Consider the following 15,926-nt stretch of genomic DNA (forward strand, 5'->3'; position numbering starts at 1 on the left):
GGGCAGTGAGCGTAGACATGAGGATGGCAATGCCGGCCAATCGAGGATTGTTAGTTTGGGGCCACTCTACTTAATGCAACTCGACCCCGCCACCTAGAAGGGTGGCGCCACACTCCCCCGCCGTATTGGAATTTCCAAGTTCCTTAGCTTTGCTTTCCCACAGCGCCCTCAAAACCCCTATTATGATGCTGTCCCATGAATTGGTTCACACACCAAACCCAGGACGACCTCCTCTTGTTCCCACACTCCCCCTCACCCCTCATCATCCTTCCGCCCCTGTTTTCGTGTTTTTGGCCTAATCACATGAAGTCCCGAATCCATCCTGTTTATAATCTTAGGTTGTTAACGTCGGCGTTATATTTATCACCCCGTACGCCACATTCTTTGTCTTGTCAGGTATTCCCACGTGTCCTCTCACCCCTCGTTCGCCGTCGTTTTCGCCACGTGGACCTCATGTCCTCCTCCGAACACCTCTTTCTACTTGGCTTCTTTATTCATATCATATGCTGTGTGCGCGGTGCACCACCGTAGGATGATCGCCATTATTGGCGTCACTTTCACCATTCAGCTCATCCGTCTTCAACCTCATGCCCTTTCAATCACCACCCTTCTGTATCTTCCTATCTATCAGACTACGTTCTTCACACTTTCAATGTTAACTAAACAACCACCCAATTTCAATCAAAACACACTCTAATTTTTTCCCCTATTTTTCTAATAATCAAGTCACATCCTTCTCAGTTCTCATACATATATTCAAGCATAAACCCAGAAATTCCAGGCAGCAAAAAAAAAAAAAAAAGTAGAGAAAACCAGCCATACGAGTTAGTTGTACATGCACATCACTAACATCAAACCCGGCCCCCAAACATCTTCACAAGAAAAATAGAAACCATCAAAAGAAGATTTTACATCTCATAATTATACCAAATCCTTTCGGCCTCGATTCCCTTTTTTTGGTTTATTTTCAAATTTTCTTTGCTTCCTTTTAAGTTTATAAAAAAAAATTAAAAAGGAAAAAAAGGTGAGAGACTTGAAGCTCGGACGGAAGCTTATCAAGGAAGATGAAAGAGACTGGGATTTTCTTGATCAGTCCAGTGAGTGTGACTCCAGTAAGAATGATCTACGGTGTTAGGCAGATCAAACAAACCTTGGTCTGAGCCTCCTTGCCAATCCAACGATCCGAACCCACCGTTCTCGTTCTTACTCTGCAACGCCGACAAATCCACCGGCACCGTCGGTTCGAGCAACGACCCTGGTACGATCTCCGGCAGCTTCAACTCCTGCGCAGAAATCATCTCACCCATCCCCGGCTCTTTCTGCTGCGCCTGCTGCCACGCCCCCGCTAATGGGTCATTCCCGGCCATGCCTTCCTGTTGAGTAGTACTACCGAACCGAAACGACGTCGACTCCGGAATATTCCCGAACCCGAACGACAATGCTTCGCTTGTTGTAGTGATCAGGCTCGTAAAGCTCCCTATCTCCGAGAAAATACTGCAGTCCCCTCCTTGCTCCATCAATCCCGACTCCAAGTTAGGGTTCGAAGTCTGATTGGTAAGCAGCTCCGGTTTCGAAGACGAAGGCGCCGATAACGCTTCAGTGGCGGCGGCGAGGCTGGAGCTGTCGCTGCTGGAATGAGAGCTCGTCTTATGGTTCTCTTGGGGCGGCGGCGGCGGCGGGGGTCGTGTCGGCGTGGGGGGACGTTCTGAAGAGGAGGAGGCTTTGGGCTTGGATCGCTTGGATTTACGGCATCCTCCGCCGACGGGGACGTTGCGGAGGACACCACCTTTAGTCCAGTATCGACGGCAATTCTTGCAGAAATGGCGAGGTTGGGAAAGGTTGTAATTGTTGTAGTAGCAGAACTTGGTGTTGAGGGAGTCGCACCTCGGGCACTTCAAGGCCTGCTGGTTCTGGTGATGATTCGGCCTCACTCTCCTGTCTCCGCCGCCAGTTCCACCTCCACTGCCGTCGAAAAATCTACCACCCCCAATAGAATGTATTTCCTGCATTTGGTCGCAAATCGCGGCTCAGGCTCAGCTCCGCCCGTATGTCCGGCAAGAAATGAAATTATCACTGGTCCGAAGAGTAAAACTGGAGGGAAATCAACAAAAAAGCGCGCCTTGAAACTCTGCGTCTAAATTTCACAGCTGAATGTTGCGTGAAGGATAGAGATTATGGAGAGAGCAAGGGGTGAGAATTCAGAAGTGAGAGAGAGGAGTCTTCCAGCGTGTCAGTGTTGCATGTGTGCGTGTTCATTGGAGAGTGGGGGAGAGAGTGAGAACCAGAGAGAGAGAGAGTTCCCTTACTTCCCAGTTCTGATCTGACAAATATCCCTGTACTCACTGTATCTATCTTCTATTTCTACTATTCTCCCACTCAATTGACGGAAATGTCCCTAGCTCCTTCCCGAAACTACACTGCGTGCCCCGCGCTAGAGGTCAAAATACACAAATAACCCCACTAAGCCCAAACCCAACCCGCAACCGATTCTAGGTGCTTAGGCGTGACGTGGAAATTTCAAAGACACATCGACGAGCACAAATGGGTTGGACCGTACGGTAAAAAGGAGATGGGAGAGGAAAGAAGAGCCGTCCGTGAGGTACACGTGGACGGAGGAGGGAAGGCGATCTTGGCATTTTCCCTGTTTTTCAAAGAAGAATAACATAAAATCTTTTATTTTTCATTTGTTACCGAGGGAGACACAAGATCGGAGTGGTCGATGGTGGGGACCACAACACTAGGGGGAGGGAATGGGGAGGGTGGGAGGAGAAACGAGGAACGAGTGGTGGAATGGACGCCACGTGGAGGGATGTAATTGGGAAGGTGTGAGAAATGAAGCACTGGAGTGAACAGCGCAGGATACTGCACTGTACGATGTATGTGCCCTCCGTAACTGGTGGTGCTGAACAATCTGAACCTGATTCGTGGGATTTCATGTCTCCAGTACCACCATATACCATTCTTAACACATGTTTAACAACACTATTTCCTTCCTATCCTGACTATAAAATGAAATATAAATAAAATCTTATAATTAGTATAAAAAATAATAATAATTAAAAAAATGAACCTAAATTTCCCCCTTCCTTGGATCATCCGTACACTACCGTATTCGATTGGAGGAATGCCTTTTAACTTGTTTAATTTGATTTTTTTAATATTTTATTATCATATTATATTAGATAACCTAAGTTGGTCATCTAATTTATTACTATTATTGCCACTAATTTTTAGCTAAAATGATATCTGGATGTTTTACTCATGTATTAATTTTTTTTTGTTTTATTGCATTAATGAACAATGGGTTCATGTTTAGTTTCGAAGATCAAGATCTCAAGATTTACATGCACTATTGAGGACTGCTTGGTTGATTTGGAAAGGATGTGAAGGACCATGCAGTGTCATAAAATTTCAAAACAATAATACCAATGCATTGTTTTGTCATTGTGAACAGGAAAATAAATTATAAATATTTCATTAATTTTTTTGCAAATTATCCAAATAAGTGTTAGTAATAGTACCTGATGTAGTATCACTATTTACTAGTAAAAGTTTTTGATGTCAGTGCTAATTGTACAAATTAGTGGACTAATAAATAGTGGGCGCGTGAGCTGGCCAACTGCTATAACAGAAAAATTCTCTCACATCCTAGTCCACACCAAGAAAGCAGAGTCTTAGGTGCAACGTGCAAGGTACAAGATCACAAGATTAAGATGTAGTTTTACTCTGAAAATTTCGCTTGACAATAATGTTGTCTTGAAAGTTTGTTGAGTTCAAAGTTATCAAAATTTAATAATATTGTTTTTTATTGTTAAAAACAATCAATATTAATATTTTAACTGTAAAATTTAATTTTTTTAACAAGATAAGGTAGCATTGCTGCATGTTAGAAATTTTCAGGACAACATTGAACCTAAAAAATTTCTGAGACAATATTGATCCTAACAAAAAATTTCGGAATAGATTTATACCTTAATTATATGTGCGTATCAAGAATGTTTTGCGAATGAAGTCACTGTCTAAGCCATAGCATTAAGCAACAGTAACATGTTGAGAAGCACATGCGCATTGATTCTCTTCCCCACCTTCTTGTGGCTGTTCTTTAAATATTAGGTGATGCCGCATGTACAGTTATAGTTGTTGCTCATCATTTTCATATATTTTTTCCTGTTCTGGCTCCCCCATTTTGATTCAACCCCTTTAACTAATTTTGTGAAATTAAGGTCAGAGGATCTGAACCTCAAAGCAACCATACCCATCAATGACAATGGCTCATCTTCATTTTCATATCATAGTGTTTGGCTTGTTTCAGTTTATACAAGACATATATGTTACTTATTTGTCTAGACGTTTGAAACGGCAGCTGCCATAGTTTTGTAATTAATTCATATGGTAAGGTGTCTAAAACTGGGCCAAGAGCAAGGGGAAGAAAAATCCGGACGAGTTTAAATGCGTGGAGAAAATGTGGCCAGTGACCGGCCTATTCATATTATTGCCGGAGAGGATGCCGAAAGGAAGCGTTTAGGGTTTAGATAAACCATCACGTCACGATAATGGGGCTGCATTTAATTCCATTTAAACCCTCACTGCAACCCCATTTAAAGTTTCACAACTCATTCTGGCTAGCTACTTGGTGGTTTATCTGAATAAATATGCTCCTTTTCCACCTAACACGGTGCTGATACAGTAATTTATGATTAAGGTTAAACCCGGAAGAAGTATGATTTAAAAGTGAGATTAGATTTAGGAGAATAATTAGTATAATGAGATGGAGGACCAGAAAGGGAGGGAATGTGGCGAACATGAGAAGGGATGAAGTGAAGCGGAAGGTGGGAGTGAGAGGTGAGGTAAGAGAAACAGAATGGTGATGAGGGAGAAACCAACTTAACATGGAAGACAAGCATCATTGAGGAGGTGCATGTGTTGGGTTTTTGACACATCATCATCATCATCATCATCTCTCGAATTTTTTCAACAATGCGTGTTCTGCTTCCGTTATCATTGTGTGGCCACCATGTTCCAACTTGCCCTACGTTTCTTCAACAACTCATAAAAACATACTGCCCCAGAGAACACTAAATTCATCCTCCTTCATTACTCAAATAGTAATTGTTTGCGTGAAAAAATGAATTGGTCCCAAGAACAACCCAAAAAAAGGAAGAAGAATGCGCCGGCTGAAGAAATGAAGTGTGTCTCATGTTGTAGTGGATGCACAACATCCACCAGTGGAAACAAAGCAGGATGAGTGCACCGATTGGCACCGAAAATCAAAGAAGATGCAATGTGGAAAACATCAAGGCATCACTTATGAATAGGAGGCGTCTGATCTATAGAGACTACACAATCATCACTTGAAAACTCATGCATGCTCTTTGTTAAAATCACTAATTACTTTTCGCCGTGTTTTGCTTGCATTTCATTAGTCCATGTTCTTTTATTCTTTTCATTTCCCTTGTGTTCACACGGCAACATTTCACCGTCATTCCATGCAATTCTATTTGCTAGTCGGCTTCTTATTAGCATCTGAAAAAACTGTGATTAAGAGGTTTTGGGAACTGTTTGTCTGATGTAGAAATCAGATTACATTGAGACCACCTGAATCTCTGCTACGCTTCACAACAAATTTTATGATGAGTAACACACACGCGCGCGCGCGCACACACGCACGCACCAAAAGATATAGAAACACTGACGTGGGAATAACTTAGCTTGTTGAATTTCTTGTAACAGTGAATGAAAAACCAGATTCAGAGCCGTCCATTGACTTTTATTATAAGGGATGATATATTGTGCGTGAAGTTCAAAGTTTGAAGCTAAGGTACCAAAGGAAGTGGAGCGTTCCACTTCCATAAACAGCAAGAGGGTCGGTGCTTGCCTACTCAAACCACCAACTCATAAATGGCTCTCAAGTCATCAGAACACATCTCATCTTTGAACTACTCGGGTCATGTCGTCATGATGACTCACGCGCATTCTCTCTTTTCTCGTTTTCAATTATTCCTATTTCTTTGTGTGTGTGTGTGTGTATATATATATATATATATATATATATTCTCGAGCCCCATTCCATATTTGTTGTTTGGGTTCACGGAAAATCTGTTGCCTCACAGATAGGGGTTGACGGTGTTAGTGAAGGAGAATGGTGGGAGGAGATGGCGAGAGAGGGAGATAGGAGACAAGGTCACATGCACATGGGACGGTGGTGGGCAGAATATCCCATTAGGTCTTCTTCTGGTACTTGTCCACATCCATCCCTCTCATATTCTTACCTTTCTCATTTACACTCCACATAATACTACCATCAATGAGTTAAATAAATACAAATCTTGGTAAGCCGAGGAACCAATGTTAAACCAGTCTGGACATTGTACTGATGGGCTACTGACTCATTAAATAGTGGTCAAATAGATCTCAGTCAAATTAATATTTTAAATAGTACATTCATATATGAAGAAATAACTTACAATATTTACACACACACATATTGATCAAACCGGCCGGTTCTAAGAATCGTGGAAAAAAGAGGGTGGTGTGGTGTGGGGATGGTGGTGAGGAATGGGGCCAAAAGCTTTCACAATCCTTCAGATTGGAATAGATTTCCTGTCTTGTTTCGTGCTGTCCTTTTCGGCCGCCCTCACCCCTCTCTTTAGGCCTCCCCTTCACCCCAGGCCCAACTTTGGCCCCACTTCTCTTATCTTTTCCTCTTCTCCTTGCCAAATTCATTTCTTGAAATTAAAACCCAGGTTTTTCGTGTTATATATATATATATATATATATATAAAACATGTTTCGAGTAATTTTCCTTGCTCATTGTGCTTCTCTGTGTTCTGCACTTGTAAGTTGTAACTTAGGCTTTTCTTTCTTATTCTTTTATAGTAAAAGTTGTAAGCATCAGATTGGATAAGCTCGATGAAATGAGTCACTAGCGTTGCTGGAAATCAAACATGCTAGATTTCCGTGATGAACTCAACCCAGCGACTCCTCCTTGACAAAACTCACTTGGACAAGACGTCCCTCTCTTTCATGCATCAATCTCAAAACTCCATTTTCAAGCCTCTATTCATGATTACTCACTGAAAATCCTCCTTATTTTCCTTTAATCGTATCACCCTTTCACGAATGTAAATAGAATCCAAATACTTACTTAACATGAGCTAATAACTCATTCATGGAAAAAACACTTTCAATAAAATATTATTTATTACTAGATTTCACAATTGTCTAATCAAGCTACTAATTAACTTTCTTAATTGACATGTGTACAAGCTTAAACAATACTCACCACTCAATCTCCCACGTACTCCAAGGTCACGTTTTTTGGTTTGAAGTCATTGGTTCTGGCCGGATTTCACTGTGAATGAGACCCTACCAAACTAAAATGGTAATATCCCATTTCTACTACACGAAACTGCTTTTGGAATTCAATTTTCCTGGCCCACGGCCACCTCCGCATGTTAATTTTCTTTTTGTTTTCTCAAAAAAAAATCGATACAATTTCATGGGAAAATGAAAGGTGTTACGTTAACTTGTGAAGTTCTGATTTTTTTTTTTCTTTTGGGTATGAACATTAAATCAAGTGAAAGGGAAAAATAAATAGACAAGCCCCAGTAAAAGAGACGACAGATAACACGCAACAAGGCATCGTCACTGTTGGATAGTGGCTCTTGTTAATGTCACACTACTGGTTTGGTCCCAATCTATCAAATCTGGCACGCCATTTTTTACACTATCGTTGCTTACAAATACAAACCAACAACCCCTTTTTATCTCACTGTCATGTCACTCTCATGCATGGCCTGCCATATAATTTCTTCTTTAATTATCGTTTTCGAACACCCGCACACCTCCCATTCTTCGATCAAGTCAACATTAGCCAGTCTTCATCTCCCAAGTTTAATCTCAATAGCAATATTATTGCCTAACCTGAGCATCCCTTTCGAACGATGCACACACACATCCTTCATCAGCTTCTTCTATACTTATCATATGGTCCCAAACCTAACTTTGATCGTCTTGTTCCATCAGCCAACTATTATATTATATTATATTATACATCGCCGCTTAAACAGTAACAACAATTGACCATTAAATGTTGTTATTATGCATAGTAGTGAGCCCAGCTGCTTGCTGCAGAATATGAAGCTGACGACACAGCAGAAGTTTGAATGGAGGGTGGTTTTTGTTTTGGCAATTTTGTTGCCAGGAAAGGACATGTCTCTGAGATGTAACTTTGAAGAACACGAAACCTCAAATATTGCAATAAGCATCAAATGTGTGCACATGGCAGAGAGGGAGTTAGATATTGACTGCTTCGTCCATAACAGCTCACAACTTGATGACTGTAATAATCATCGTAGTATTACTAGCCAGACATGGCTATAAAACCAGAATTTATTTCATGGGGTCTACTGTTACTTGCTAATGAAGGTTCGTGAGATAGCATTGTTGATATTAATTTCACGTATTTTGGATAGTTGAAACGATAGAGGCTTTGCAAACCCTATAAAAATCGATCGACTTCTTCCTAAAGAAGATAAAGAAACTAATTAATGTGATGATGAGATTTAATTTTGATAGCAAACTATTCTTCGTACGTGTTGATAAATTTTATGAATAACTATCTCTTGCCCCCTTGATTTTTTTGTTGAGTTATGAAATATCTTACCAAGATTTTTCATCCCGTATCTTATCGTGCATGAGATTCTGATGTCTTAAGATCACATTACCCCCCGAAGTTCAGCTAAGTCGTGACCTTTTATTTATGTCCATGTAATATATTTATCTATGAAAAAATGTATAATATAATTATTATAAGCCTCGAAGTTTTGTTTAATATAAATAAATATGATGAAACGTGAAAAGCAAATAATGATGACATAATCTTATAAACAAAATAACTATTTACTTTCCAGATAAAAATAATTATTGTAAGTAATTATTAATAATTAATTAATTATGGTATATATTTTAATATTGTGCAGAAAAATGAAAAACACGTATCCTTATAGCCAAATTGTAACCCAAAAAAAAAAATCACGTAAACTGCAAAGCGGATCATATATAACCCGCCTGATTAGTCAATTTAGGTCGTAAAGTCCCAACAAGTATACTAGCGTACAGGAATCGATCTCTTTCTCGCTGTCCGCGTGCATGCACTCCAATTTCTTTCTTTTTTTTTTTTTGGAGACATAGACCTTAAATATCTAACGATGAATGCGCACCTTGTCTGCAAATCAAACAAACACATGTCTCGTCGCTTACCAAGAAGATAACCCGTATGATCTTTGTGTGTGTTGTGTAGTCACAGACACGGTCGTGCGAAACGACTGTGTTGGTCATTGGGCTGAAATTCGATGACAAATTTTCCGTTTTGGTTAAATGATTTTCTCGGTTCTGTGTTTTCCCCTGTCCTCGATTGGCTGTACGTACTGTGTCTGTAATGATCTGATATGTTGATGAACCACACGATCTTTGTTTTCGTGATATGTCGACGATCAAATTAAATGTTCTGAAACTTCAGTTCTCTTTGTTGGTGGAGTCCTATCTACTTGTCATACGGGTATGCCTGGGGACTGAATGTTATACGCTGTCTGTGCCCTTGCGCTCATATAATGATTAAAAACTTGAGATCTTTGTTTCTGGATAAAAATGTCCGAGACAGAGAGGGACAAACAGGTGACGCAGATTTGAGAAGTGCATGATCATTGATTGTTTGCAGACAAGCTTTTACCCCTCCATAAATGCTTGATGCTTAAAATCTTAACACAGCCAGAATTAAATGCACTTAACTGTATATCATAAGATGTGTAACATTAGAGAAGTTGACAGATGCTGAAAATTTCAGGCACAGCTGCTCTGTTCTGTTTCCCTCCGCATCACCGTACAGAATTGAGTTAAGGTTCAGGAATTAAAAAAGGGACCTTACTCCCTGAAGTCCCCAGGAAGGAGAAAGAAGGTTTGTGGGATACGTATGAAAAAACCTATGCACGCATTATAATTATACACTACACGTATAAAATATGGAGTATGATATATCTTCAAACTTTGCCTGAGTGGATCATAGGTTACCATTCAATAATCTACAGTACTGACTTGATAATGTTATCACTTCAAACATAAATGGACGGTTTGTTATTTTTTGGCGTTAAGCCTAATGATTAATTTGTACTAAAACATTAATATTGTAAGAGGCATACATGATGAAGAGGATTCAGGAATTAATGGACCAAAAAACAGAAAGTAAAGAAAAAAAATTCGGGGGAAGTGTTGATGGTTTGGCAAGAGCGGGACGTGGCGCGGAATGCTCTGTGATCCGTTGCCCAATCAAGCAACGATGGCTCATGTTCCGTGCCTTCCTGGTTCTGAAAGAAGAAGAAGAAGAAAGAAGGTGAAACATGGAGTTGTGGAACAAAGCTCGGAGCTTTGCGGAGGAAACAGCCAAGCGCACTCAGGAGATCACAAAGGAAGCCGCAAAGAGATCCCAAGACCTGCCCTTGGGCGCTACGAAATTTTCCGAGGTTGTAGCGGAGGCCACCAAGCGCTCCAAGGAAATCGCGGCTGAAGCGTCCAAGCGAGCCGACCAGCTCAGACTCGAAGCCATCAAGCGAGCCGAGGGAATCAAAACATTCGCCGATGGGATTAATGCCCCGGGTCGCATTGCGCTCCTCGAACCCTATGTGGGCTCTGACATCGATGAGAAGGGTCTCGAAAGGTTTGGCATCACCGACGAGTTGAGAGAGTTCGTTCAGGGGATCACTCTGACCACATTTCAAGATTTCCCTCTCGCAGGTAATTTGCTATATGCACATTTGATTAACTAACTTACAGGAGTAACGTAGGTTGATTTCAAACAATGTGGAGGAAACACGTAACGAAATTAGGGGTGTTAAGCTTACACAGAAGCTTTATGCCTCTGTAAACCAACAGATTAATTAATGCGCTAAAATAAAGTTCCCTCTGTGCATGACGAGATTATCTGAATAAGGGTTCCCATTTGCAGATGATATCCAGGAGCCTGATGTTCCTGCAGTTTCGAATGTGTCCCCCGATCTTAGCGAGTGGCAAGAAAAACACGCCACTCTCGTTCTTTCTAAAGTCAAGGTAGTGTTATTCTTATCCCAGAGCTCCAAAGAAGCCGTGAATGACTATTACTAGACATTCACTAAAACTGGAAAAAAGAAATGTCAATAGAAGCTATGCAAGACCATTGCCCTTGAATAGTGGAGTACTTCTGTGTTATAACTATGCAAGTTCACTGCATGTTTTTCAATGCATTCACTTCCTTTAAGGGAAGTCAGCATCTTTGAATTATGAGATGTTTGGTATAATGACCTCCAAGTGTGCTGATGGAACAAATGTGGGGAGGATCAAAGACAAAAAAGCCACTAATTATCATTGTCTTATTTGGATGAAGTTGTCATGTGATTGTGAGATAGTCGCCTAGATTTTGGGTTGGGTCGTGACTCATGCCTCAGTATTATTTTGTATTCAGTATCAATTTCTAGTTCTTTAATTAACGTATTGGAGAATTGATACTTTCTCATTCTTTATTGCAGGAGATTTCAAAATTAAGATACGAGCTTTGTCCCCGTGTCATGAAAGAGAGGAAATTCTGGAAAATATATTTTATACTTGTGCACAATCATATTGCACCGTAAGTAATTTGTCTCTTAGCTTGGGTATTTTGTTTTTATTGCTTGAGTTGTGACTGTGCTTCTGACCTCGACCGTTTCGATACAGAATTATTTACTCTGTACATTCAGAAGAAATTATTCAATTATGTGATCCCGGAAGGAATTCTTGTTATTTCTGAAGTGAAACTTAAAAAGATATCTTTCATCTGCCTTTTTCGTTTTTGGTGAATATCACTTGTAGTTGATTCTTCACAGATATCATTGATTTGTTTTAAAGTAGGATTTAGAGTAGGATTTATGTTTATATTAATCCACTTAGTTCCTAAAGCGTCTGGAAGAATCATTTCTTATCCTTGAGGCTTGAAAATCCTATGTTATTTAGGCATTGGAAGTTGAAGGAATTTTCCCCAAAGTGATATGTTCATGGAAGTTGTTCAAATTGCAATTTGGATTTCTAAGGAAGAGCCAGTACCGGCAGTTGAATGCTATCGGCATCCATGATGGTTTCAATTTTCGACAATTATTCTGTGCAGTCCATTTACAAGAATATTGGATGAGTATACAATGTCCCAATTAAAAATGATTTTGGTAAAGTATTTTGTCAGCATCACTAAAAGCATTAATCTACTCTGGAGATAAGATTGGATGTACATGTTCTACATGCGGGAAGCTCTAGCATCTCCCTCATTCTACTGCACTTACCTATTTTATAGCTGTTCTGATTTTTTACTTGTCTTCAACTGCCCTGTGTCATAATTTCCTTAGCTATCAGAAGCAGTATATGGAAGATGCTAAAGTCAAATCGTCTGACCAAGAAAAGGATCAACAAGCAATGAAGCCACCAAATGTTGGATTGGCCTCTAATCAAGTGATAGAAGTGAAAAAGAACGGACCTACAACCTCAACTGAGCAAGACTTGGATGTATTTCTCCTGGGAGATATAGGTGACAGTGATGATGAAGCAGGTACACTTCGTTGATTTTAGCCCTTAGAATCTGATGTTGATTTATGGACACCGCACATTTATGTTTGGTCCGTCTCCTATTGTAAGTAGTGCCACGATGATCAGGAGAAAGTTAAGCAGTTAATAGCAAAATCTACATGATATATGCCATAAAATATTGCAATTTATCTATTGTCACTTGGAATAGTCTTAGAAGCCAAATCTTGATCTGGATTCCACATTTTCCAACATTTCTGGTCTTTCAGATGATGGAAGTGGAGACATCGATTTTGGTCTGGACAAAATGAATAATTTGGTAAGCACAATATGTTTTGTCCTATTGCAGCCGGATTTTATCGTCCTTTTGTCTTATGTCTTCCCTTTTGTTCGTATATTCGGTACAGATTTCACAGTAGACCTGCCAGTAAACTTTTAAAGCAATACTTTTGAGTGGAATTCTTGCCTGTCTCTTTTTCACCGACTTATCTTCTATGTTCTTGAGGCTAGGCTGAGTAAATCAAATCCTTCCAAGTGTTCCTGCAGATTTATGCCTTTTCATGGCTTAGGTAATGAAGCCATTCCTCTGTCTGAAAACAAATGGGTTGAAGTAGTTTGGCCCAGCTTCCTGTTGCTTTTCGATGGTTAGAGAAGTAATTTTTTTCTGCTCAATTTAAATCAAAATTTAAATAACCAAATGTACACTGATCTCGAGACCACCAATACTCAGACATAAATCTGCGAAATAGGGATGACAAATTGAATTATTATGCTGATAATTCCATTATTGAATAGATTGAGTTTGAACTGAATATTCTTCTTCATGAGTTATACATGGGCCACCCTATTGTACAAATAAAAGTAAAAATTAATTAAGTCTCTAATTACAAATAGGCTAGAATAAATGTTCGAGTTTGAGGCCTAAAATGATGTTCAGGTTGCACACCATAGAGATGCTGATAAGAAAAAGTAGGAAGACATGCTGTAAGTATGACAGACAACCATTGCTAACTCCCTTGCACCAATCATGAAAAAATGTCCAACATCTGAAAGATGCATCGAAAAAATGGTGTTAACATCTGTCATCTGCGACAAAAATGTGTATCAATTTTATGTTTTGTTTAATCCATAATAGTATAAAAAGAGTTGGTAAACAGAGAAAACAAGTCTCGAGCACAGCTCAGATTCTTTCGTATGTTCTTCTTTGAATGCATAGTGAGTTATTTTATGGAGGATTCATGAGTCAAAAAGACCTATGAGAAGGGCCTGAGATTTAATAGCCCTGATGAATCTCAAAAGGCCACAACCTAAAATATGCTCTTCGGCCCTTTGAATGATGATGTGGACGACAAAATATTCCAAAAGGAACTTGTGGTCAGCAATTGGCCCCTCAATGAAAACAATGAGTTTTTAAAGCCCGTTGTTGACACTTTACCAAAACAAGAAAGGGCCATTAGCACAGCCTTGCAGTGCAGAGAAGTTTTAAACAAGAAACAATGCTTCATCTTCTGGCATTCATACTCTGCATGCAAAAACCCTTCCCTCAGTTAAAATCTAGCTATTCAGCTGAGATTTTGGACCATAACACTTGTATCGTCGACATTCTAAACAACATCAAAAACACCAGTTCGTCTATCGAAAAAACATTAAGAGACATTCATTTTGAAAAAAAAAATATTCATGGCATACTAGGATAGGATCACAACATGGTGATACCATGTGTAACACTTTAGTCATATATGGACATAAAACAAAGCGGAAGCACAATATCAGCATGAATCTGACTATGTTTTTTGCTAGAGCAGGGGAGTAAAAGCCTGTTCAACCAAGCATGACACAACCCTTTTATCTCTCTCACGAATATTTATTTATGTTGTCATTGAAATATTCTCTGGAACTGACTTTCGTTTGATGGTAGTATTAATATGATGTCAGAACTTGGTTGAATGATCAGGATGATAAGAAAGAGAAGTCGTAGATGTGGAGACAACATTGCGGAGAATATTCATCATGAAATGTATCTTCAAGGAATGGCATAATAGACTGTATGATTAGGGACCGTGGCTGCGCTGTTTCATGATTTCACCACTTGTTCTTCTTCCAACCCAGTCGGGGCCGTGGTTTTGTCTTGTAAAGCAGGTTTTCTTTATGATGTATATGTTTTGGAATACGTAATTTTTTGTATGTATATAAAAGCATAACCATTCTCCCTCTCGTTCTTCCTTCAGAAAACTAAACTTGCAATTACTGCCATATGCGGATAAATCTGCTTTACGTTTTAGTATTACTTTGCTAATTTTTTTCATGAAGAAATCGAAATACAGTGATAATAACGATAAAAGAACATGTAAATTATTGCATCTAAAATTTAAAATTTTCTACTTTCCAAAACTAGGATGTTGATATTACAAGTTGCAATTGAGTTAGCTACAAACAGGGGCAGCCCTATATATATATATATTTATAGAGAGAGAGAGAGAGAGAGAGAGAGAGAGATTAGATGAGCTAAACAGGAAGAGCTTGTGATTTGTGAGGTTAGTGTTAGTTTTTTCCTCCAGCTCTGCAGTGACGTCTAAGACAAGCATGCTGGGAAATTCCATCTCATCATCATCATCATCTGAAATCGCCAAATTTGATGCCGCATGCTTCTTGTGGTTTTCTTTTCTTGCCCCATTTTTCAATTAATAATTGGGCTTTCGAGTTAAATTCAGGAACTGGTCGTAACTTTTGATTAGGTTCCTTCATTTTGGCTTGACTCACAAGTTTTTTTTAAAGTGTTCCCAAGAAACTCACTGGATGGATCCCTTTGATCTAGATCAACCTTCTTATTCCCCATCTTTCTCTTTGTACAAGGAGCATGATTTTTTCTTTTTCTTTTTTTTAAAATCCTTATCAAACCAAAAGGTTTTACGCATGATTACTTTATTCTTTTTATTTTTCTTCCACGAACTGTCATCTTCCTTGTTTACAAGAAGCTTTGTTTTTATGTGTTTGTTATGTTTGCCTTGAAGATTTCAATATACCATGTTTCATTTCTCGTCTTTTCTGATGATTTGGAATATTCTGCCAAGAGCTAACAATATAATTTCACACTATTTTTTTGCCCCTCTTCTTTTTCTCGACCACCTTTTGCTTATTAATTGCAACTTCAATAGGGATGCATAAATCATGTGACCAATTCTTTAGGAGCTTTGATGTTGCACTTTATTGTTCACTTTTTTTCTCATCTGCTTTTCTTTTGAGAGAGAGAGTGAATGCAAACTTTTTCAGCTGTGTTCTATTTATAAACATTAATTTACAGGGAATTTTATTGAGAAAAATCAATTAACTACAGAGGCCTTTGAACCTCTAGT

The 15,926-nt window shown here is 39.2% G+C and overlaps 2 protein-coding genes across 4 annotated transcripts; one reads left to right on the forward strand and one right to left on the reverse strand.

Annotated features, from left to right (window-relative positions):
* Positions 1 to 675: 675 nt before the first annotated feature.
* On the reverse strand, positions 676 to 2,307 carry LOC114713296 (dof zinc finger protein DOF5.4). The gene has a single exon (XM_028897905.1). The coding sequence runs from the start codon at positions 2,007 to 2,009 to the stop codon at positions 1,056 to 1,058; it is 954 nt and encodes a 317-aa protein (XP_028753738.1). The 5' UTR covers positions 2,010 to 2,307; the 3' UTR covers positions 676 to 1,055.
* Positions 2,308 to 10,239: 7,932 nt separating this feature from the next.
* LOC114713340 (uncharacterized) lies at positions 10,240 to 14,772 on the forward strand. 3 transcript variants are annotated; one of them, XM_028897966.1, is made up of 6 exons: positions 10,240 to 10,788; positions 11,000 to 11,100; positions 11,556 to 11,653; positions 12,399 to 12,598; positions 12,843 to 12,892; positions 14,528 to 14,772. In XM_028897966.1, the coding sequence occupies exons 1-6, from the start codon at positions 10,395 to 10,397 to the stop codon at positions 14,549 to 14,551; spliced, it is 867 nt and encodes a 288-aa protein (XP_028753799.1). In that variant the 5' UTR covers positions 10,240 to 10,394; the 3' UTR covers positions 14,552 to 14,772. The 3 variants fall into 3 exon arrangements, with proteins under 3 accessions (XP_028753799.1, XP_028753798.1, XP_028753800.1); XM_028897965.1 differs by lacking the exon at positions 14,528 to 14,772 and having other exon boundaries at positions 12,843 to 13,044; XM_028897967.1 differs by lacking the exons at positions 12,399 to 12,598; positions 12,843 to 12,892; positions 14,528 to 14,772 and having other exon boundaries at positions 11,556 to 11,657.
* The last annotated feature ends 1,154 nt before the right edge of the window (positions 14,773 to 15,926 follow it).

Source organism: Neltuma alba, unplaced genomic scaffold, assembly GCF_004799145.2.
Source record: "Neltuma alba isolate B1F8T4 unplaced genomic scaffold, ASM479914v2 tig00011422_pilon, whole genome shotgun sequence".
NCBI classification, from domain to species: domain Eukaryota; kingdom Viridiplantae; phylum Streptophyta; class Magnoliopsida; order Fabales; family Fabaceae; genus Neltuma; species Neltuma alba.